The sequence below is a fragment of the Oryctolagus cuniculus genome, chromosome X (assembly GCF_964237555.1).
Source record: "Oryctolagus cuniculus chromosome X, mOryCun1.1, whole genome shotgun sequence".
Classification (NCBI taxonomy): Eukaryota; Metazoa; Chordata; class Mammalia; order Lagomorpha; family Leporidae; genus Oryctolagus; species Oryctolagus cuniculus.
The window spans coordinates 32,172,175-32,194,600 of record NC_091453.1 but is presented as its reverse complement, the minus strand read 5'-3'; the positions used below and the strand labels follow the sequence as shown (position 1 = coordinate 32,194,600).

General features: G+C 43.1%; 1 protein-coding gene across 2 annotated transcripts in view; it reads left to right on the top strand.

The window, feature by feature from the left end:
- The window catches only part of SLC9A7 (solute carrier family 9 member A7), a 167,024-nt gene that overhangs the window by 127,269 nt on the left and 17,329 nt on the right, over positions 1-22,426 (top strand). Inside the window, exons 13-14 of one of the 2 annotated variants that reach the window (XM_008272522.4) lie at positions 8,078-8,137; positions 17,124-17,187. In XM_008272522.4, the coding sequence (XP_008270744.2) occupies positions 8,078-8,137; positions 17,124-17,187 (124 nt within the window). The remainder of the gene's footprint in view (positions 1-8,077; positions 8,138-17,123; positions 17,188-22,426) is intronic. The other variant, XM_008272523.4, reaches the window with a different exon arrangement.

The following is a 22,426-nucleotide window of genomic DNA, read 5'->3' as shown; positions in this document are numbered from 1 at the left end:
GGGCTTACTGGTGACAATCATCATAATAATGGACTCTCATGTTGCAGGTGGTGTTCAAGGTGCCATGCATAGATGAACATAATTCTTATAATATTACTGTAAGGGAGGTTTTGCTATCTCATTTTGTAGTTGGAAGAATTGAGGTACAGAGCAGTAACTTGCCCAAGGTCACAGAGCTTTAGTTGGACAAGATAAGATTTGAACTCAGGTGGTATTGTGCCAGAGTCCATACTCTTAACCACTGTGCTGTCTCACCTACAATAAGATATATGTTTTTTTTTTTTTTTTTTTGACAGGCAGAGTGGACAGTGAGAGAGAGAGACAGAGAGAAAGGTCTTCCTTTGCCGTTGGTTCACCCTCCAATGGCCGCTGCAGCCGGCGCACCACGCTGATCCAATGGCGGGAGCCAGGTGCTTCTCCTGGTCTCCCATGGGGGGCAGGGCCCAAGCACTTGGGCCATCCTCCACTGCACTCCCTGGCCACAGCAGAGAGCTGGCCTGGAAGAGGGGCAACCGGGACTGAATCCGGCGCCCCGACTGGGACTAGAACCCGGTGTGCCGGCACCGCAAGGTGGAGGATTAGCCTAGTGAGCCATGGTGCCGGTTTGATATATGGTGTTAAGGACAATTTTTATGTCATAAAATTGAGGATGGTTAGAATTTCCACTTCTTGGCCTGAATCTCAAGGATTAGATTAAGGAAGATAATCCATCCTTGGGCATAGAAACCTGGAAAAGGAAATTCATGGTTCCTGGGCTTTAAACTTGAGACCTAAGATGGTACTATCTTTGTTCCTAATAGCAGAATGGGGGCAGGAAGGGAAGTTTAGCCTATGCACAGTTGAGAATCTTTACATTCAGTGAGCTCTGAGGTTGCTTCCTGCTCCTGTCTGTCTGGTCACCCACTAGGCACACTGGGTACTGAGCACCTGATTGAATCATGTCTGTTTTTCATGCAATTTTTTTAATGTTCTTTTTTGTCCCTGCCTCCCCCCCTCCACTTCCCCAATGGATACAGGACCAAATTACTTTCCACTGAGTAGAGTTGACATGTGACATTTTGTACTTCCAGTGACCTTTTCACAAAGTAGCCCATTGAAACAGTCCTACCCAGCGCCGAGAGGGCAGGCAGCTTTTCCTGAGGCACACAAGCTGTAGGTCAATGCATGAATAGGCATATATATGAATATATATATATATATTCATTCTATTTGGAAAAATCACATGTATGTATGTATATATATACATTTATGTGTGTGATTTTTCCGAATAGAATGAAAGCTAAGTTTGAGTATATTTCAGTTTTCAAAATGCAATAATAAATACAGAAATCCCAAATCCAGTAATATCATATAAAATCTTTTTAATTAGCTACCTGACAATTCTCTGTAATACTTTCCTCCTACTCTAAAAATATCTGCCCAGTCTCTGATCTCTTCTTCATATAATAATTTTGTAATATCTGTAGAGAGAATAGAAATATCAGTCTTTCTGATGCATAGGTGGTAAAAATTGGCTAGTATTTGTATTTTTAAAAAGATTCTTTTCCATTTCACTACTGCCCTGTAAATTTTTGAAATTAATTATCAAATTTTGGCAAACCTTGTATTAAGTTTCTTTCATATATGAGCCGTAAGATGCATGGCATAGCACGTTTCTTGTATAGCATAATTCATTAACCTTTTTTTATTTTGAAATACAGATTCACAGTAAATTGGCAAAACAGTACAGAGAGGTCCTCTTACATTTTGTCCAGTTTTCCTCATGGTTACATCTTACATAGTTGTATTACAACATCATAAGTAGGATCTGACATGGGTACAATGCGTGTGCATAGTTCTATGCCATTTTATCATGTGTAGGCTTGTATAACCAGCTCTGCCATCAAGACATAGAATTGCTCTATCAATGCAAAGATGGCCCTAGTGCTACCCTTTGTGCCATACGCACCTTCTTACCACCCACCATCCCTAACCCCTGGCAACCTTTCATTTCTTTCAAGACTGTTACATAAATGGAATCATACAGTATATGATCTTTTGAGATTGTCCTTTTTTCCCCAGCCCTTAGAAGAATAATGCCCAGGAAACCCATGGAGGTGTTGAATATATCTTTTTCCCTCTTTTTTATTGCCAAATAATATCTCAAGGTATGGCTGTATCACAGTTTGTTTTTAACCCCTTAAAGGATGCTTCCAGTTCAGGGTTATTATAAATAAAGTTGCTGTGACTATTAGTTTATAGGTTTTTGCATAAGCTCAAGTTTTCACATCTCCAAGATAAATCCCCAGGAGTGGGACTGCTGGGTCAGTTGGTAAGTGTGTGCTTAGTTTTATAAGAAACTGGCAAACAGTGTGCCAGGCTGCCTGTACCATTTGCCATTCCTCCTAGTGGTGTACGAGAGATCCACCTTCTCGGCACCCTTGCCAACATTTGGTATTGTCACTGGTCTTCATTTCTGCTTTTCTAGTAGGTGCTAGGGATAGCTCATTGCAGCCTTGATTTGCATTTCTCTCATGGCTAATAATGTCGAACATTTCCTCATGTGCTTTTTGCCATTCATATATCTTCCTTGGCAAGTTACTTTTCAAATCTTTCGTCTGTTTCTAATTGGATTTTGTTTATTGAGTTTTGAGAGTTCTTTATTCTAGATACTAGTCTTCTGTCAAATATGTTGAAAACATTTTCTCCCAGTTTGTAGCTTGTCTTATAATCCTTTTAATAGTCTTTCACAGAACAGAGTTTAAAATGTTGATTAAGTACAACATATTCATTTTTATGGATCATGCATTTGATATCATTCTGAGAACTCTTCAGCAAGCCTTGTTCCTGAAGATTTCTTTCTGTGTTATATCCTAAAAGGTTTTTGTTTTGTAGTTTTATGCTTTATATTTAAGTGTGAGATCCATTTTGAGTTAGTTTTTATGTAAAATGTGAGAGTTAGATGGAGATTTTATTTTATTTGCCTATGGCTATCCAGGTGTTCTGGCACAATTTGTTAAAAGAGTATCCTCACTCCATTTAATTATTTTTGTTCCTTTGTCAAAAATCAGCTGTTGCTACATACAGGAATCTGTTTATGTTGTGATCCATAGATTTATGTGCCTGTTTTCCAATAATCCCATACTGTCTTAATAGCCATCGTTACACAGCAAGCCTTAGCCTTAAGTAGAGTGATTCCTCACATTTTGTTCTTATTTTTCAAACTTGTTGTACTATTCCAACTACTTTCCATACACATTTTAGAATAAGGTTGTTTATATCTAAAAAAAATCTTGCTGAGTCTTGCAATTCATGAACATGGTATATTTCTCCATTTATTTAGATGTTCTTTGATTTCTTACATTAATATTTTTATAGTTTTCCAGGAGTGTCAATTTGTAAAGTCAACAACAGGAGTCACTGTGCACTTACTCCTCATGTAGGATCTCTGTCCTTAATGTGCTGTACACTGAGGCTTAATGCTATAACGAGTACTCAAACAGTATATTTCACTTTGTGTTTCTATGGGGGTGCAAACGATTGAAATCTTTACTTAATGTACACTAAACTGATCTTCTGTAAAAAAAAAAAAAAAGAAATTATCAATTCCCAACTTGACTCTCACTGGGATTAAACATGACAATAGGTCTGATCTGATTTCATCATCATTTAAAAAAAATCATCTATTATTTTTCACTTTATGTTTCTGTGTGGGAGCAAACTGTTGAAATCCTTACTTAAGGTATACTAAGCTGATCTTCTGTATATTAAGATAATCGAAAATGAATCTTGATGTGAATGGAAGGGGAGAGGGAGTGGGAAAGGGGAGGGTTGTGGGTGGGAGGGACGGTATGGGGGGGGAAGCCATTGTAACCCATGAGTCGTACTTTGGAAATTTATATTCATTAAATAAAAGATAAAAAAATATTTTTATAGTTTTCAATATAGGAAATCTACCCATGTTTTGTCAGAGCTTGTATTGTATCACCTTGCTGAAATCACTTATTAACTCTAGGAGGGCTTTTAGTGGTTCTTTCTCCTTTTTTATATTTTGCAATTTTCTGCATAGACCTTCATGTTATTTGCAAATACAGATCATTGTATTTCTTCCTTTCCAAGCAGTCTTTTGTTCCCTTTTCTTGCCTTATTACTTTGGCTAGGCCTTTCAGTACTATGTTGAATCAGGGTGGTATGAGTGGAATCTTTGCCTTGTATCTGATCTTAAGAGGAAAACATTCAGTGTTTCACTATTAAGTGCAGAATTAGGTATGGGTTTTTATAGATGTTCATTGTCAACCTGAGGAAGTACCTGTCGATTGCTAGATTTTTGAGAATTTTTGTCTTGAACAGGTGTTGAATTTTGTCAAATAGTTTTCTACATCTGTGAATATCATGTGACTGTTTTTGTTTAGTCTATTAATATGGTATGTCACATTGATTAATTTTTGAATATCAAACTTTCCTTGTTTCTCTGAAATAAACCCTACATTGACATATTGCTGAGTTCTATGAGCAAGTGCATTGTAAGGATATTTTTGGTCTGTGTTCATGAAGGATATTGGTTTGTAGTTCTATCTTTTTGTATTGTCTTTCTTTGTTTTGGGTATCAACATAATGTAGCCTCACAAAGTGAGTTGGGAACATATTCCTTGCTCTTCTGTTTTCTGGAAGATATTTTGTAGAATTGATGTTAATTCTTTTCTTTAACCCTTTGGTAGGATTCTACAGGGAAACCCTCTGGGCTTGGAGACTTCCTTTTCAAAAATTTTTTCAATTATGGAGCCAATTTCTTTTTTATTAAAATATGTATGTATTTGCATGGCAGAGTGACACAGAAAGAGATGGGGGGGTAGGTTTCCAATCTGCTGGTTCACTGCCCCAAAGGCCACAATAGCCAGGGCTGGGCCAAGCTGAAGCCAGGAGCCTGGAACACCATAAGGGTCTCACACATGGGTGGCAGGGCCACAAATACTTAGACCATTGTTTGCTGCTTTTCCAGGCTCATTAGCAGGGAGTTGAATTGGAAGCAGAGCAGCTGGGACTTGAACTGACACTCTGATATGGAATGCCTGTGTCACAAGCAGTGGTTTAACTTGCTACACCATGATGCTGACCCTTGTAGCCAATTTCTTTAAGTTACAGGGCTGCAGGCCAGCATCATGGCGTAGCTGGTAAAGCTGCTGCCTGCAACCCCAGCATCCCTTATAGGATCCAATTGGAGTCCTGGCTGCTCTGCTTCTGATTCAGCTCCCTGCTAATATGCTCAGGAAAGCAGCAGAAGATGGCCCAAGTGCTTGGGGCCCTGCACATGGGAAACTAAGAAAAAGCTGGTCCTGGCTTTGGATCAGTCCAGCTCTGACCATTGTGGCCATTTGGGGAATGAACCAGTGGATAGAAGATTCTCTGGCTCTCAACTCTGCCTTTCAAATAAATAAATAAATCTTTTAAAAAGGTTATAGGGTTAGTCAGATTATCTGTTTCATATTGGGTAAATTGTGAAGTTGGTCAATTTCACCTAAGTTGTCAAGTTTATGTTGCATGTAGCATTTCCTTAATATACTCTTGATGTCTGCAGGGTCTTTAGTGATACTGCTTCTTCTTGATTTTTTTTGATACTTCATTCCTAATATGGTAGATTTTCTCACTTTTTGTCTGTCTTTCTGAAAGTTTGTCAATTTTATTATCTTTTCAAAAAACCTACTTCTGAACTGTTTTTTGAATTTCAATTTAACTGATTGTTCCTGTCTTTAGTATTTTCTTGTTCTGTTGACCCAGACAAGATAAAGAACAAAGGATGCCATTGTTGAAAAATGCATATGGTGTTAGTTCATTGCATTTTTCCTGATATATATATGTATGTATATATGATGATGATTTAAATGTAGAAGCTGACATTTATAGAGATTACCTCAAAGGAAATTCCCTCTGAAATAAGGTAATGAAACTAATTTTTTTTTCTGGCTTGTGGCTTATTGTGTTATTTAGTGACCATGGATCATTTCTGTAACCAGATTCTTAATATAATCGATTCAGAAACTCCCTAAAGCTCAGTGTGTTGCTGTGACCCCTATGACCCCAGTAGGATCATTACCTACTTGTTCCTTACTTCTCAGGGCTACCAATAGAGGCCCTGATGAGGTATGAAGTAGCTGTTCAGAGATCAGAAGCCCAGGGTGGGTCTTGGATTTAACTGTGATTCCTTACCATAGCGAATTTCAAGTCTGTGTCTAAAATGGGTAAACTACATATGCAAAGCCAGGTCACTTACCATAAATCCAAGTTATCTGTTTAAATTGGTATTTTGGGATTGATATTTTAAAAGATAATAGAAAAATGCTCAAAGTGTTTTATGTTAATGTACAGACTACTAATATTTAGTTTCTTGATTGAGTATTGTTATTCACAAAGGACATAATTTTGGCAACTTAAAAAACAATGGTCATAGGGTCATTTCAACAGATGAACCATGTACATGTCCTGAACACATGGTGACAGCATGATGGCTGTCTTCTTGGAGCCAGCAGATTCAAGTAGTACAATAAAGTGGTGATGGGGGGTGATGGAATGGCATACACCTAGGCAGCCAAATGAATGAGTGACCTTCACACCCGAGAGTGTGCAGTGACATAATCATTCAAGGACAAGTGTTCTTCTCTGCTTGGTCTAATCCTGTTAGTGTGAGAATTTCAATGCAGCTTTTTTGCAAGATAAGGTAAGAAATAAAGGCAGAGACGCCATTAAGCTCTTTATGTAATAGCATTTGAAACTGGATATTTTTAAAGAGTTTAAAGATGCCACCTTGCACCTAAAAGCGATGTCCTCTAAAGAGCTGGGGATCTGAGTCTCGGCTCTAATATTTCCACCTTTGTGACCTTGGGCAACTTATTTTACCTCGGTATCTCAGTTTCCTCATGGATTAATTGGGGGCGATAATAAATAAATATGATGAAATTTTTTTCTATTAAATGTACCATCTAGTCCTTAAGAACTTAGTATATATTTGTTGTTGTATTATCATTACCAATCATAGCATTACTACTACTACTGTGACAATTATGTGGGCTTTTAACACTGTACATCTGCTATGTATCTGTTTACATACTGTGGCGCTTTGGAGCACCACAAACCATTGTAATATCTGACGTATTTTTGGTCCTGAAAGAACCGATTTTCATACCCATGGGAGCTAAATCATGCTCCATTGAGAAGGCATGATTTAGTGCAGTAGTTCCCAGCCAAGGACAGTTTTCCTCCTGGGGGACATTGGGGAATATGTGGAGATGGTTTTGGTTACCACAATGTACAGGATGGATTACTACTGCTATCTTGTGGGTAGAAGCCAGGGATGCTACTAAATATCCTGCAGGGTGTGGGACAGCCCCTTCAACAGAGAATTATTATCTGATCCCAAACGTCTGGAGTGCCGAGCTGGTGAAACCCATCTTACATGACGGTCAGGTTGTATTGCACGAATAATCCAGAAGTCAGTAAGGAAGGTGAAAGTTGACCATAGCAACTCAAAAGCCACAAGGTATAGAAAATAGCAGAAGTTAGTTTCTTGAAGCTGTGGGCAATGTAGTTTGCTTGTCTAGGAAAAAAAAAAAGGCCATCTTTGCCTTTTAAAGTATTATTAACTTTTTCAATACTATAGTGCTTTTGTTCCTTCCATCAAATATGTATGAAAATATGTGGGAGCTCTTCAGATATGTACTTAGTAACAAGTAGCTTTCCGATTCCTGCTTCTTTGTGCCTTGCTTTATGGAACAGATGGGTTCCTGAAAAATTGGGTGAATTCAGGTGCTTTGGTGCATTTTATTTCTCTGATTTCATTACATTGTATTTTGAGAGACTTAGCTTCATTCCTAATTGACCCTCATTTGACCTGGCACATTATTGCCTTTCTTGACATTGAAACGTAGTAGCCTCCTCCATGGCTCTCTGGGTTTTGGAGAGTGGGACCAGGTGAAGAGAGGGCGTGGCTTTCTATGAAAAGCAAGTCAGCCTTTTCTTTCATGGCCGTGGTGCGGATCATATGTCCAGAGCTCCTGTCTCCTCTGTTGTCCCCGTCACGCTCACGTTCCCTTCTTCTGCTGCCCAGAGTTGGCGTCGAGGAGCCCTCCGAAGAGGACCAGAATGATCGCCGCTGGCAGTACTTCAGGTGACACAAGGGCATCCTCAGAAAACAATGAACTGGGCCTGGCTTTTCTCCTCCTTCTAACCCGAGAGTTTTCTCTTTATGCTGCTTGTCCCTTCCTTCCTTCCTGTGTGTGCCAGCCTCTGTCCCTTTTAGCAGAGGGGCAAGAGATGAAGTCAATTCTAATAATTCTTTCCACCCTACCCTCTCTGTGTGTGAACTGATGTGTCAAAGTTTCTGGGATTCTGTCCCCCTCTCTCCCCTTGTTGGACCATGTGTCATTAACACCAAAGCCCAGGTTGACAAGTGTCTCTTTATTGTACAGCTTAGCTTAGTGTTAATAGCTGCTCATTTCTGAATCCTGCTTGTGATATAGTAAGTATGGGGACTAGAATTTCATAGTTGAGCCATCTTAATTAAATACCAGTGCTGTGTGCTTTTTTTTTTTTTAAAGTATGTCTTTGTGTACTTGTACATTCTAGTGGTGAATCAGAATACAGGAAGAACATTTTTTCTCAACCAATAGGATAAAGATTCCTTTAATGCAGTTTGTTTCTCAGTGTCCCTTCAAGCTTATGATGCAAGTATATGTAAGGAGGGTGATATAGGGGCAAACAGTAAAAACTTTGATGTTTTTTCTTTCCTTTCTGTTTCTCTAATTGGCATGCTATCTTCCTGATCTGATTTCTCAGTGCTAGTGGATAAATCAAATGCAAAATAGGCTTGAACTCTGCTCTTGGCCTTGTGAAAATATTTCACTCCCAAAAAACAGTGGAGAAAGCAGCAATGCCAGTTATGGAACAGAGTCTTGTGATCACCAGGCCCCAAATGTGCACTGTGATGACATGCATGGAATGAAATGGCAGTATTTAAGCTCACTGGGTTCACACACTTTTTGTTGTTTAAAGCACATGTGCTTACACTGGAAAGTTTATTTTTAAAAACATTCCATTTAGCTACTAGCAAACTTACAGAGGAAGCTTTTTTCTTTGAAGCACCTGACCTTCAAGAAGGAAGATCATTCTGGCACATACAAGTTGTTATACTTGGGACATGAGAGAATTCAGATTAGGGGCTGGTGTTCAGGGAGTTGTATGAAGGTGTGTATCTCACATTGAGAATCTTCAAAGCATTCAGAACCTTGATCATTCAGAGTTTTTTAAAATTTATTTACTTGAGATGCAGAGCCACAGGCAGAGAGAGAGGGAGAGACAGAGAGAGAGGTCTTCTATCCACTGGTTCACTCCCCAACTGGCTACAATGGCCAGAGCTGGGCTGATCCAAAGCCAGGAGCCAGGAGCTTCTTCCAGGTCTCCCACATGGGTGCAGGGGCCCAAGGACTTGAGCCATCCTCCACTGCTTTCCCAGGCCATAGCAGAGAGCTGGATCAGAAGAGGAACAGCCAGGATACAAACCAGTGTCCATATGAGATGCCACAGGCAGAGGCTTAGCCCACTATGCCACAGTGCCGGCCCTGATTGTTCAGATTTTTAAGAATATATGTTGATTAAAGTAGAGTACTTCTAAACTTTCTGAGATTTCATGGCATTTAATCTGTTAATCATAATGGATACATTATTCTACTAGAAAGAGAATTATTATTCAATATTTATTCATCCCAGAAAGAACTTATCAGTTTGATCACTTTAGTTTCTCATTTAGTGTGGGATGTCTGCATTTGTCTCATTCTTCTCTCTTTAAATATTTTATTTATTTATTTGAGAGGCAGAGTTACAGATAGACAAGGAGACACAGAGACAAAAGTCTTATATCTGTTGGTTCACTCTGCAAATGGCCTCTATGGCTGGAGCTGGACCAGTCCAGAGCCAGGAGTTTTTTCTGGGTCTGCTGCATGAGTGCAGGGGCCCAAGCACTTGGGCCATCTTCCACTGATTTCTCGGACCATAAGCAGGGAGCTGAATCAGAAGTGGAGCAGCAGGTGTTCCAACCGGTGCCCACATGGGATGCCAGCACCACAGGTGGATGCTTAGCCTACCACAGTGCTGGCCCCCTGTATTTGTCTTGTTCTTAAAGAAAATAAGAGTATTCCAGTTAATTCCAGAAGAAAAGACTGCGTTGTGTATGTTTTGATGAGCTCAGCTCCAATGTATCAGGGGAATGCTAAAGCTTGATATGATAAAACAGCACAAAAGTGCCAGATTTATATAGTACCCTATATTTAAAGCATTATAGCAAGTTAGGAGATAAATGTGTATTGTATCTGAAAACTAAAAGTTTTAGGAAGCCAAGGGACTAATTCAAGTGTTCTGAGGATCTAAATGTGCAGTTGGAGTACTGTACCTTTTCTTTCTTGCTGCCTAGCACCAAACTACACTTCCTGGCCCACTACTTTAACTCCTGTTCCTAGAGACCGCTTTGGTTCTGGGCTCTGTCCCAAGGGTGGAGACCTATGTAGGAAGCCACAGGGTCCAGTGTCAATCTTGGGGATTGGTCCAAGGGGCCCTCAACCCTGCCAGTAAAGTAATGACTAAATCTCCCTAAATTTAGTAAATAGCCTTGAGTAGGGAAAAAATTGCAGAAGAGCATCACTGGTATTTCAAGGGCTATGGTCTGTTTTCTTTGGGCACTTAAAAGGCAGTAGCAAGCTGGAAAGCTGGGGTTTGTTTCCTTTCTTAGAAACCTCTCAGAGAGCATTTAGGCCAGTAGTAGGGACCTCCAAGAGACCCCAAGGAGCCTTTTCACATGGTTGTCACATAGCCCTAGGCTGTGCACTGTTGAGAGTTTGGGCTTCATGTCAGACAGGTGGGTGATAGCAAGTGGTTGCAGTGCAGATTGACTTTTCATGGCAAAAGGATGGTAAAAGCAAGGGAAGGAGGCCCTGCATGGGACTGACTTCCCAACTGCAGACTTCCAGGGGACAGGTGCAGCCGCTTCTGAAGATGGCTGCATCGGTTGGAATTTGATGAACCATACGTTTCCGTCTTTTAGTGCTTTCCTCCTCATCCTTTGCTTTTAGAGGAGAAATATCAACAGAACATTGTAGAATTTATTTATTTAGCTGTCACTTGTATTGACCTATTATAGCACTGTAGGTCTATGGATCTTCACCATTGGTGGTTTCAGACCCTGAAATAATAGGAGCTCATGAATCATCAGTATTAATAGCTAACATTAAGCTAAATTAGAGAGACAGGAAAATAGACTGCTGTGTTTTTGAAACCTTTTTCTGCCAAGGATATAAAGAAGTATTATTCATTTTTAATTATGAAAATTTCTAAATCTACAAAAAAGTTGGAAAACTAGAATAATGACTATCTAAGTATAAGCCTGGGTTCAGCAATTGGCAACACTCTGTTGCATTTGGGGGTCATTTCTGTCTTTTTGCTTTCTCTCTCTCAACTCTTTCAAAATACTTCAGACTACATTATAGACACAGTGACTTTCCATTGCTAAATACTTCATTCCGTATCTTGTAGGAACCCAGTTTCTTACATGATCACAATACCTTTATCATACCTGAGGAAAGTAACATGACTATTGCACACGTGTACACACACACACACTCCAAAATCCAATTACAATTTAGTGTGGTTGTCATGTCTCTTTAGTCACTTTTAGTCTAGAATAATTCACCTCCCCTGTGGGGAGCAACTCGGACTAGACTAAGTTACTGGAATTAAGACTTATTCTATGCATCTGCTCTCCCACAATATGGCGCTGGGAGAGGAGGAAACAGCTTCTACGCAGCTGCCTCTTGCCAACTTGAGTGATGACCTGCAGGAGCTGATCCTGCTCCTGATTGGAGGAGAGCAGCGTACTCGGCGTGTGGGCAGCCGAGTTGGGATTGGCGGAGGAGGACTATAAAGGAGGAGAGAGACGGCATGCACCAGGAACATCTAAGGGGAACATCTACCTGAAGGAACACCTGTGCAGCCCCCGAGAGAGCCGGCCGGCGGTGTGCCGCTCCCCCGCGGAAGTGGGGAAAGTGGCTAGGGGGAACCGCCCTTCCACGGAGGTGGAAGGGTCGGTAGCCAACCCGGGAAGAACCAGCAGCAAACCCGGGGAGGGCCGAGCAGGCAAAAGAACAGCGCAGGGTCCTGTGTCGTTCCTCCGCGAAGAGGGGGAGCGACACTCCCCCTCTTTTTTGGTCTCATGACATTGAAGTTTTTTTTAATGATTTATTTATTTATTTAAAAGGCAAAACATCTGAGGGAAAGAGTGAGGGAGGGAGAGAAACAGATAGCTTACATTTGCTCATTGACTTCCCAAATGGCCATAATATCCAGGGCCGTGCCAGGCTAAAGCCAGGAGCCATGAACCCCAGCCTGGTCTCCCACATGGGTGGCAGGGGCCCAAGCACTTGAGCCATCATCCATTGCCTCCTAGGATGCATTAGCAGGGAGCTGGATCAGAACTGGAGCAGTTGGGGCTTGAACTGGCTCCCGTATCTGATGCTGGCATGGCAAGCTGTGTCTTAACCCACTGCACCACCAAACAGGTCCTGGTTTGTTTGTTTATTGTTTGTTAAAATATTCAGGGTAATTATCCCCCAGAAACTCCCACAATCTGGATTTTTCTGATTTATTTTCTCATGACTAGACATAATCATTTTTTGCCAAAAATAGTGTAAAAGTGACATTATACATTTCTTGCTGCACCCCATCAAGTGGTTCGTATTGTGAGGCCACCCCTTTTTTCATGACATTACATTTGATCACTTGGTTGAGGTTGTGACCCCAGGCCTCTCTCTTGGTAATTAAAACATAATCTGTACAGTGTGATCCTTTGGCATCATGCGAGTGGCTGGATTCCCAACAACCTTTTACCTCAGTGGTGAAATCACTCACTAATGACCCTTGCTTAAACCAGTCGCTACACCGGCAGTGGAAAATGGTGATTTTCTAATTCTGTCCTTCCTTTTGTAAGACAATGTTCATCTGAAAAGAGCTCAAGCAGGTCTTAAAATGTATTTTCTATACTGATAAAGTAAGGAATTTTTCTATTGTCTGACTAATCAGTTAAAGCAAAGTTTTATTTAATATTTATGGGACTTGGAGTTGTGTTTCCGCAGGATCCCAGTAAGAATCTTGGGTGTTACCATTGAGAAAGCAAAAAGTTAACAAACAGTTGTCATTTGTTTTTAGTAGAGAAAAAATGATGCCAGAGAGACATGACTAGAGCTAGTACATTCTAGAATCTCTACTGTCCAGTTTAATAGCTACTAGCCACATGTGGCTATTTCCATTTCAGTCTTAATTACAGCTAAAATGTGAAATAGAGTTCCACAGTTGAACTAACCACATTTCAAGTACTCAGTGGCCACATGTGGTAATAGTTACCACACTAGTGTAGGTACAGAATGTTGTCAGCAGGGCAGAAAGTTCCATTGCACAGCACAGATCTGGAATCACTCTTGAGTTCCCCCAGAACAGAACGGTGAACCTCACAGGTTTGGGATGAGATTAGAGTGATCCCAATTTTACGATTTTGATGTGTTGTTCCAAAGATTTGGGCTTTCAAATTCTGACCTGGCCGCTGGGGCCCAGGATGAATAGCTTGTTTTCCACTGACGTTTCTAGAACTTGGATGAAAATAGTCCAAATCCAGTCTTTATAAGCAGATCTTTTTAAACAGAATTTATTTTAATTCCCGCTAAACGTATTTTTCCTCCTACTATAGAGTAGTTAAACGAATAGGAGGAGCTAAATTTCATTTGGCAGCTTTTACTGTATTTGCCTTTATTTTCTTTGTATTAGTGTAAGGCACATTTCAAGCCTTTCCCCCATCCATAGGCTTCCATTTCATCTAAGCTGATAAAGGCATTTAGTTTCTTCTTCACCGACATAGAAGCCACTTAGGAAAGCTAATGCACTTCTTTTGGATTCCTAGTGCAGAGAGATGAGCAGTAACAGATTGGAGTGTGCAACCCCAAGCTCATCTTAACTAAATTAATCTGGCATGAAGTGACATTGTGCTGCTATAGAATCCACACAACAAAGCCTGATGTTGGACTCGTGCCTGTTGATCTTACAAAACCACCACAGAGGATTTTTGTCTATGCAATCAATGTACATTAAGAGACTTTTAAAAACAGGTGAGGTTGAGCAGCAGCCAGAAATTCAATATATGATCTCTCCTCTGCCACGTTGGTATGTTAGCCAGTTTCCATGCATGGGGCTCCAGCATGACTTTTGGTGAGCAGCCCCTTAGACTCCTGAGTTAGCAGGTTTTTTTTTTTTTTTTTGACAGGCAGAGTGGACAGTGAGAGAGAGACAGAGAGAAAGGTCTTCCTTTGCCGTTGGTTCACCCTCCAATGGCCACCGCGGCTGGCGCGCTGCGGCTGGTGCACCGCGCTGATCCGATGGCAGGAGCCAGGTGCTTATCCTGGTCTCCCAGCAGGTTTTCATGCCTAAAAGATCTCAGTGAGATGTGTTTCTCAGGCATCCCTAGATAACTTCTGGTTGCCAGGACAAGCCTCTAGCCCTCAGAAATGCTGGCTTGGAATGAGCCTCTGGATATGCAGCAAAGCTCATCTAATTTAAGACAAGGATCCCATCAACCCCTAGACCCATGGGGAAGAAATCTGATATCAGGAACACTGGAAGCTTTAACTAAAATAATGCTCAGAACAGTGCCAGGCATAGTAGGCACTCAGTAAATATTTGCTGGACACATGCATTCATCTTGTAGTTTTAAACTTTCGCTTCAGCACAGTCTGGGTTAACTATTTCCCCCTTACCTTCTTGATCCTCCCTTTCCAGGCACATGTGCCTTGGTAGATCTTTTTTTTTAAAGGTTTATTTGTTTATTTGAAAGTCAGAGTTACACAGAGAAAGGAAGACAGAGAGAGAGAAAGAGAGATTCTCCATCTGCTGGTTCCCTCCCCAAATGGCCGCAGTGCCTGGGGCTGGGCCAGGCCAAAGCCAGGAGCCAGGAGCTTCATCCAGGTCTCCCATGTGGGTACAGAGGCCCAAGCACTTGGGCCATCTGCTGCTGCTTTCCCAGGCTATTAGCAGGGAGCTGGATTGGAAGTGGAGCAGCTGGGACACAAACCAACATCCATATAGGATGCCACATCACAGACAGTAGCTTTACCTGCTTCACCACAGCACCGACCCCCCCTTCGTAGGAATTAAACAAGCCTGGAATTAGAGTAGACGTTGGCTTTGTGAAGGTGAGCACATCAAGATCCTGGCTGTCGCAGAACAGGGAGAGGAAAGGAGAGGAGGCAAAGTTCGTACATGCACGTGGGGCTTTGTGCATCCATCATCCACACACTGGAGTCAGCAGTGTGCCAGACTGCACGGAACACGCCTGGCAGTGTCCAGCCAGTGCCTCTCTGAAAGATTAGATCTCACCTAAGCTGCTGATAGCGCTATTCTTGGTTTACCTTGTCTGACACTGTCCCTTCTTTGCACCACCGGAGGCAGTGAGAGGAGATACAGGGTTTTCCTGCCATCTTTGCTTTCTCTGCCACTGCCCTGTGTCTTCCACGTCATCTGTGTCACAGTTCTCTACCTCAGGATGAAGAAAGTGCTGGGATAGAAAAGTACCAGATGCATAGAGCTTTTATGGAATTTGTTAGAAGTGGATCTTTTTATTTTTTCTTTCTGTCTTCAGTTGTTATTCTCAAATGTGTACATTCTTGGGTCATCTTTGATGCAAGAGGGTGTAAGGGCACTAGAGTTAAAAGCAGGTCAAGACTCCAACAATACTGTTCAAGAAAACATTGTGGCACGTGTTTAACCAGGAAGGCAGACTATTTAGGACTACTGTGATTGGTATTGGCATTACTGGGATGGGGATTTTGGAGAGAGAGAGAGAAAGAGAGAGAGAGAGATTGACTGATAGGTAGAAAATTAATAAGGAGAAACATTGGGAGAAGAGGCTAGGGGTTCTTACTAAACTGACCTAACTGGATGCTTGCTGAAGGCAGACCAGGCTGATGTGACATCACCTAGGGAATGGTAGAGGATGAGGAAACCCATCAGATATTAAGGGTGAGAAATTCTGTCCTCTTGTTAAATCTGAGTGATACAAAGATGGACATGGAAGCTCCAAAGTCAGGGCCCAGCTGGGAAGAGGATCCAAAGGCACTTGACTAAGGTTTGGTCAAGGGGAAACTCTGCCAATATGCATGCTGAAACATTTAGGGGAAGAGTACTGATGCCTGAAACTTTATTTGAGTGCACGCAAAAAATAAGAAAAATGCATAGATATGTAATAAAGAAAATATAATAATGGTAGAGTCTAGTGCTGACTAGTGCTGCTGGGTATATAGGTGTTCACTATAAATTCAACTTCTCTGTTATGTTAGTTTTCCATTATCATGCTGAAATACCTGATGCTGGGTAATTTGGGGGGGGGGGATAGGAAATTGACTTAGTTCATAGTTTTAGAGACTGGAAGTCCAAACAGCATGGCATAGATTCTGGCCAGGGCGCCCAACTATAGCGCCTCCTGGTGGATGGCATCATGGTGAGAGCGTATGGGAGAGGGAGAGATCCTGCTGTTAAGACAGGAAACCAGAGCAAGAGGAGGAGGCGGTAGCAACCTCTCACTAGGCCCCACCTCTTAAAGGCCTAACCACCTCTTAATAGCCCCACACAAAAAGCACACCCAAACTGTAACACTTAAATACAAGAAGAATGTTATAATACAGTGTTAGAGACAGAAAAACAGGTCAGGGTGGAGGTGAGGAAACAGCAAAGAGGAAGGGCACCATGCAGAGGGGCCCACATTTCAATCATTGGAACCTCGTGGTGCAGACAGCTAGATGGACAGTTTGCCAGCACATGCCAGTTTTCCAGAAGCCTGGCTTGGGCATACGCACACAGGACTTAGCAACCGTCCGACCCTCTGGGATCTGATGTGCTATGTGACTTCTCTCATGACTTTTGCATGACAGCCTTCCTCTCCTTTTAGCTAACCACTGCTTCTACTTCGGGAAGATGCTCAGCCTCCTGGCTACTTGCAGCCAGCATGGCTGTCACGAGTCAAGCTAATCCTTTCTGTTTTTCTCCTTGTCTTCTTCCCTGGTGACCTTTAGAGTTGGTGTTGATCCAGACCAAGACCCACCACCCAACAATGACAGCTTTCAAGTCTTACAAGGGGTAAGTCACAAGAGGTGCTTCTTTCTGTGGAAACCATAATTTAAAATAGTTAAAATTCACTGAGCATTTGTAACACACTAGATACTTCACCTGGATTCTCTCACTGTGATCTCGACAACAGCCTTATGGATGGGTACTGTTATCCTCATTATCTATAATAGGAACTGAATTTTTTAATTTGAAAGGAGGAAGAAAAAATGAGAGGGACAGGGGAAGAAGGGGGACTGAGCTCTAACCTATCCTTTGATTGACTGCCCCATTGCCTGCAACAGCCAGGACTGGGCTGGACCGAGTCTGGGAGCTGGGAACTCCATCAAGGTCTCCCGTGTGGGTGGCAGAGACCCAATTGCTTGAGGCATCACCGCTTTCTCGCAGGGTCTGCATTAGCAGGAAGCTGGAGTTAGGAGCTGGAGCTCAGAATTGAACCCAGGCACTCCAGTATGGGACATGGGCATCCAAATCAATGTCTTAACTGCTAGTCCAAATATCCACTCCTAGAAGCTGAATTTTGAGAGCTTAAGTGAGTCATCTAAGAGCAGAGAATTAATCTTCATTCTTAAACAACATATTTAGGGGATGGGCTGCCTGGAAAGAGTCTTTAGGCCAAGTCCTTAACTCCCTAATTTCCAAGAATGGGTATACTGATTCTGTAACTAGTTCTGAGTCTATCAGTAGTGCCTGGGAGGGGAAAGGCAGGGATATGATTTGACTCCCCTGCTCAAATAATCTGAGGAAGAGAGGAAAGACGCTGGCTGAATGCAGGCACTCTTATTCCTCTATTCCTGGGATCCTCTGGGTCAGGAGTTTGGAAGGGGCATTTCAGGGACAGCTTGCTGCCTTCATTCCATGAAGTCCAATGGCTGGGGGGCTGGAATCATCCAAAGGCTCATTTTCTCATCTGTCTGGCACCTGGACTTGGAGGACATGAAGACAAAGACCATGGACTGGGATGTCTACAGGTGGCTTCTCCACATGGCCTCAGAGTAGTCAGCCTTCTTAAGTGTCCCAGCAATTGAGGTGGAAGCCACATTGCCTTTTCTGGCTCAACCGTGAGAATTTCACAGTATTGCTTCTCTGGCTTTCCGTGGGTTAGGAATGCATTCCTGGGGCCAGCCCAGATCCCGTGGCAGGGAATAGAGACCATGCCTTCTGGGTGGGAAAAGTGTCCATGAATTTGCAGGCATGTTTTATAGCTACCATGTGATTCTGTGTGCCTGCCAGGATGATTTTATCTCCAGGTTTTTCTCCTACCCCAGGTTGACGTGTCCTAGGCAGAAATGTGTTTCCAAAATATTATTTATTTGGCCTTGGGAGTCAAGAACATTCTTGTCTGGCATCAGATAGCCAGTGCTGAGCAGGGTGCATGGCCTGTCGGGAGCTTGATAAGCATTTGATGGGCAGATGGAGGAGTGAGGGAGGCATTGTGGAGCAGGTAACTTCATTGGCCTTATGCTGGCATTGTCTGTGAGACTGGGTAGAGCGTTTCTTTATCTTCCACTCAACTATGTGCGATGCTCATCACTGGATTTACTCCTGAATCCAGTCTGCAGACTTCATATTCCATAGGATCTTCTAAATGATTCTACCAACTAATCAGATTTAACAAATCTCAAAAAAATGTGGTGCTGTGTGGGCTCCAGGGATGCCACTGTAGATTTTTGTACTTTCTTTCTCTTTGAGGGTGGTCACAGGCAGATGGGGCATTTGTGGCACAGATACCCATTGTAGGTCTCAGGTTAAAGCAGACAAAGCCATGACCCCCCCTCCAAATTCTTGACATTTGGGGAGGAGTTTTTGGTGATCTCCATTGGGGTTTTGGTGTCCACTTAAATAGAGCTAAAGAAAACCTTGGAGATTATGTTGGAATTGGCCATCGTGCCAGCTGAGCACACGTGGTTTCAAATGAGGGGTTTGTCTTGAACATTGGCTATTTGACTCTAACTTTAAGAACTTCAGAAAATGGTTTGGAAACTGCCTGTGGTAACTAATTTAGAGTGTAACGGGGTAGGAGATCTTAAAACTCTCCCTAAGAGCCTCTGGGAGCAGGGAAATATGATGGATGGACAGCTTTATGTCACTAAAGGGAAAATAGTGGTGCTGGCAGGACATCCGCACCCAGTTCCAAAGCACCCTCCACAGAACCGTGGCCAGTTGATATTGGTTTCAACAGAAAAACAGGCTCACAGCAGCTGGATAGCCAGGATTTGGACAGATTTCATCCAAACATCCCCAGGCCTGTTGCTGTTTCCCCTCGCCCCCATCTCTGTGCTCCAGCACCTGTGAAAGGAACTCAGTGAAATGGTTTGGTTGGTTTCACGTAGCAGAACTTCTTGTACGCATCGTAAGACCCACACACTGGAAACACTGGATTTGGAATTAGGCTAACACACTTGTTGTTTCTTTTCCCTGGGAATGTCTAAGAAAGCAGCAGGTCCTAAGCGCTGAGGGTGCTGGGCTTTTAGCCATGTGCTGAGCCTCAGGAACCGCCCTGGATGGGCCCGGGTATGGAAACTCAGTGTTCCTGTCGCTTGCAGAGCACTGCACATGAGGCGTTGCGATCAGACTGGCCGCACTTGTGGTGGTCGCACCCCAGTTTGTCAGTCAGAAGCTGTCTCATAGCTTTCCCATGAACTCCTTCCTTCCAAGCCTCACACACAAACTCATGCCCAGGGACCCTCAAATTGAGTTCCACTGACCTTTTGAAAGCCTTTCAAGATTGCTGTCAGACTGGGAAAAAACGGGCGAACTTCAAGAGCTTGGTTCCCCAGGACACCCTCTTAGAAATGACTCATGCCCTGGTGCAGAAAGGGCCTCAATTCTCCAAAACCTCCTGGCCTGACCTTCTTACTCTAGCAAGCCATGAACAGAAGAGCTGGGAGCGCTGCATGGTCACGAGAAGCAGAAAAACACAGAAATAAGTGGACTTCTTGTTTTTGGGTGAAAACCTGGGTTCTTGCAGTTTTCCCTGAAATAGATCCAGGTCACATGTTCAGTGTTGTCATGAAGCTGAAGTCAGTGGTGGGGAAAGTCCAGATGTTTGTTCTCTATGAAAAAAAAAAAAGTAAGAAGAGGCAGTTCTCTTTACCTCATTCTCTGAATGATCTGCCCAAAAACAGCGGCGACAACCGAAAAGGAGGATTTGGCAGGAGAGCCTTTCTTATAAGCAGCACGGTTGTCCTCACTGGCTCTGGAAGCCTATGGTTATAAACAGTGTCATGGCTACGGGGCTACAGAATGTGAGGTCATGTGGGAGAAGGAAAGGAACTGTTGGCAGCACTCCTGGCTTGATGTGAGGAAAGCGTAAGAATATCGTGGGCAGGCTTTAGTTTTGTGTCCCTGGCAAGTTTGACTCATTTAGAACAAAACAAGAAAAAGAGAGGAAAAAAAAAAAAAAACCACAGTTGCTTTGTGTCCCTGGAGGTCTTGGTGACTTTGCAACCAAAACAAAAACAAAGCCCAGCTGGAAACAAGCTGCCCGGTCCAGGGCTGACCTCCCACCCCATTAAAGGGAGGGCTTTTCATGCCAGACCAGACACAGCTGAGATTTCTGTTGGCCGGCCATGCAGATACATCATTCACTTCCTTCCCCAAGTTCACAGAACAACACTCATTGATGAGGCTGCCGTGCAGCAGCTAGGAGTGTGAATCTGAACTTCTGCTGGCTTTATGCTAACAGCAGGACAAGGTCGCCAGCCGGATCTGGATGGAACGTGGAGGAAAGGAAACCACCGTGCCTGCATTGCGTGCGTCTGCCTCCGGGCTGGAAGCTGTCACCTGGTCACCTAAACCCTTAACTTCTTTATAAAATTTTTTAAAAAAGATTTATTTATTTGAGAGACAGAATTACAGAGAGAAGGAGAGACAGAGATAAAGGTCTTTCATCTGCTGGTTCTCTCCCAAAATGGCTGTAATGGCCAGAGCTAGGCCGATCCGAAGCCAGAAGCTAGGAGCTTCTTCCAAGTCTCCCACACAGGTGCAGGGGCCCAACCACCTGGACCATCTTCCACTGCTTTCCCAGGCCACAGCAGAGAGCTGGGTCAGAAGAGGAGCAGCTGGGACACGTACTGGCACCCACATGGGAAGCCCGTGCCACAGGCAGAGGTTTAACCTACTCTGCCACAGCACCAGCCCCAACCTCTAACTTCTAAGAGTTGCTCAGGGGACTCTCAAATGACCACTCTTGGGACCGCCCTCCCCCTTTGCCGTTTACTCCCCGCCTCCCACCCATTGCATCCCTCGGCCCCGTGATTCCCCTTTCTGCTGTTTTCTGTTTTCTAGATGCTCAGAGTCAATCGCCATTCATTTGTTCATGTGACAAATCTTTATTGAGCAATTGTTATATTTCAGACTGTCTCTCATGCTCTGCAAATCCATCCACAATGAGATGCATGAATCTCCATCCTGAAGGGCCTATAGTGACAGCGGCACAAAGGATGAGGGTGGAGAGAGTGGCAGAAGGAGATGGTAGAAGGCCTGGTCTGCTCTTTCCCCAGGAAGCATAGCCTCTCCAGGCTGCTCCGAGTGTCCTGGTGGCTCAGCAGCCCCAGCATCGCCAGGAGCTTGTTAGAAATGCACACTCTCAGGTCTACCCAGCACCAATGAAGCAGGAGCTGCCCGATTCCTAGTCTCCCTGGGGGATCTGTGTGCATTTGAGAGTATGAGAAGTCCTGAGCTAGGCAGTGTGGAGCTCTGGAGAGGGCATTATAAACAGGGAAGGAAACTCAGTGTGTCACCGCCAGAGACTTGCTACCCTATTTTTAAACCCTGTCATTACTCTCTGCAAAGACATCTTAGGCCCATCATCCCAATGATACGGAAATGATCCAACCAAAGGGACATCATGTGCTTTACTCTTCTGCTCTGTATTAGTTTTCTGGGGCTTTTGTAACAGTTTGCCACAAACTGGAAACACAGTGGCTTAAAAACACTGCAGTTTTATCGTCTGACAGTTCCGAAGTTCAGAAATCCGATGAACCCAGCTGGTTTCTCTGCTTCACGTCTCTCAAGGCCAAAGTCAAGGTGTGGCTAGGGTTGGGCAGTGGAGGAGCAGTCACTTGCAGGCTCGTCCAGGTTGTTGGTGGGATTCACTTTGCTGTGCTTGTCAGACTGAGTCCCATGTCCTTGACAGCTGTTGGCCAGGAGTTGTTCTCAACATGGAGTCATATTTCAATCCATTCTTACATAATGTTTGAAGTTTTTTTTTTAAGTCAAGATCATTACAGGGGTAGGCACTTGACCT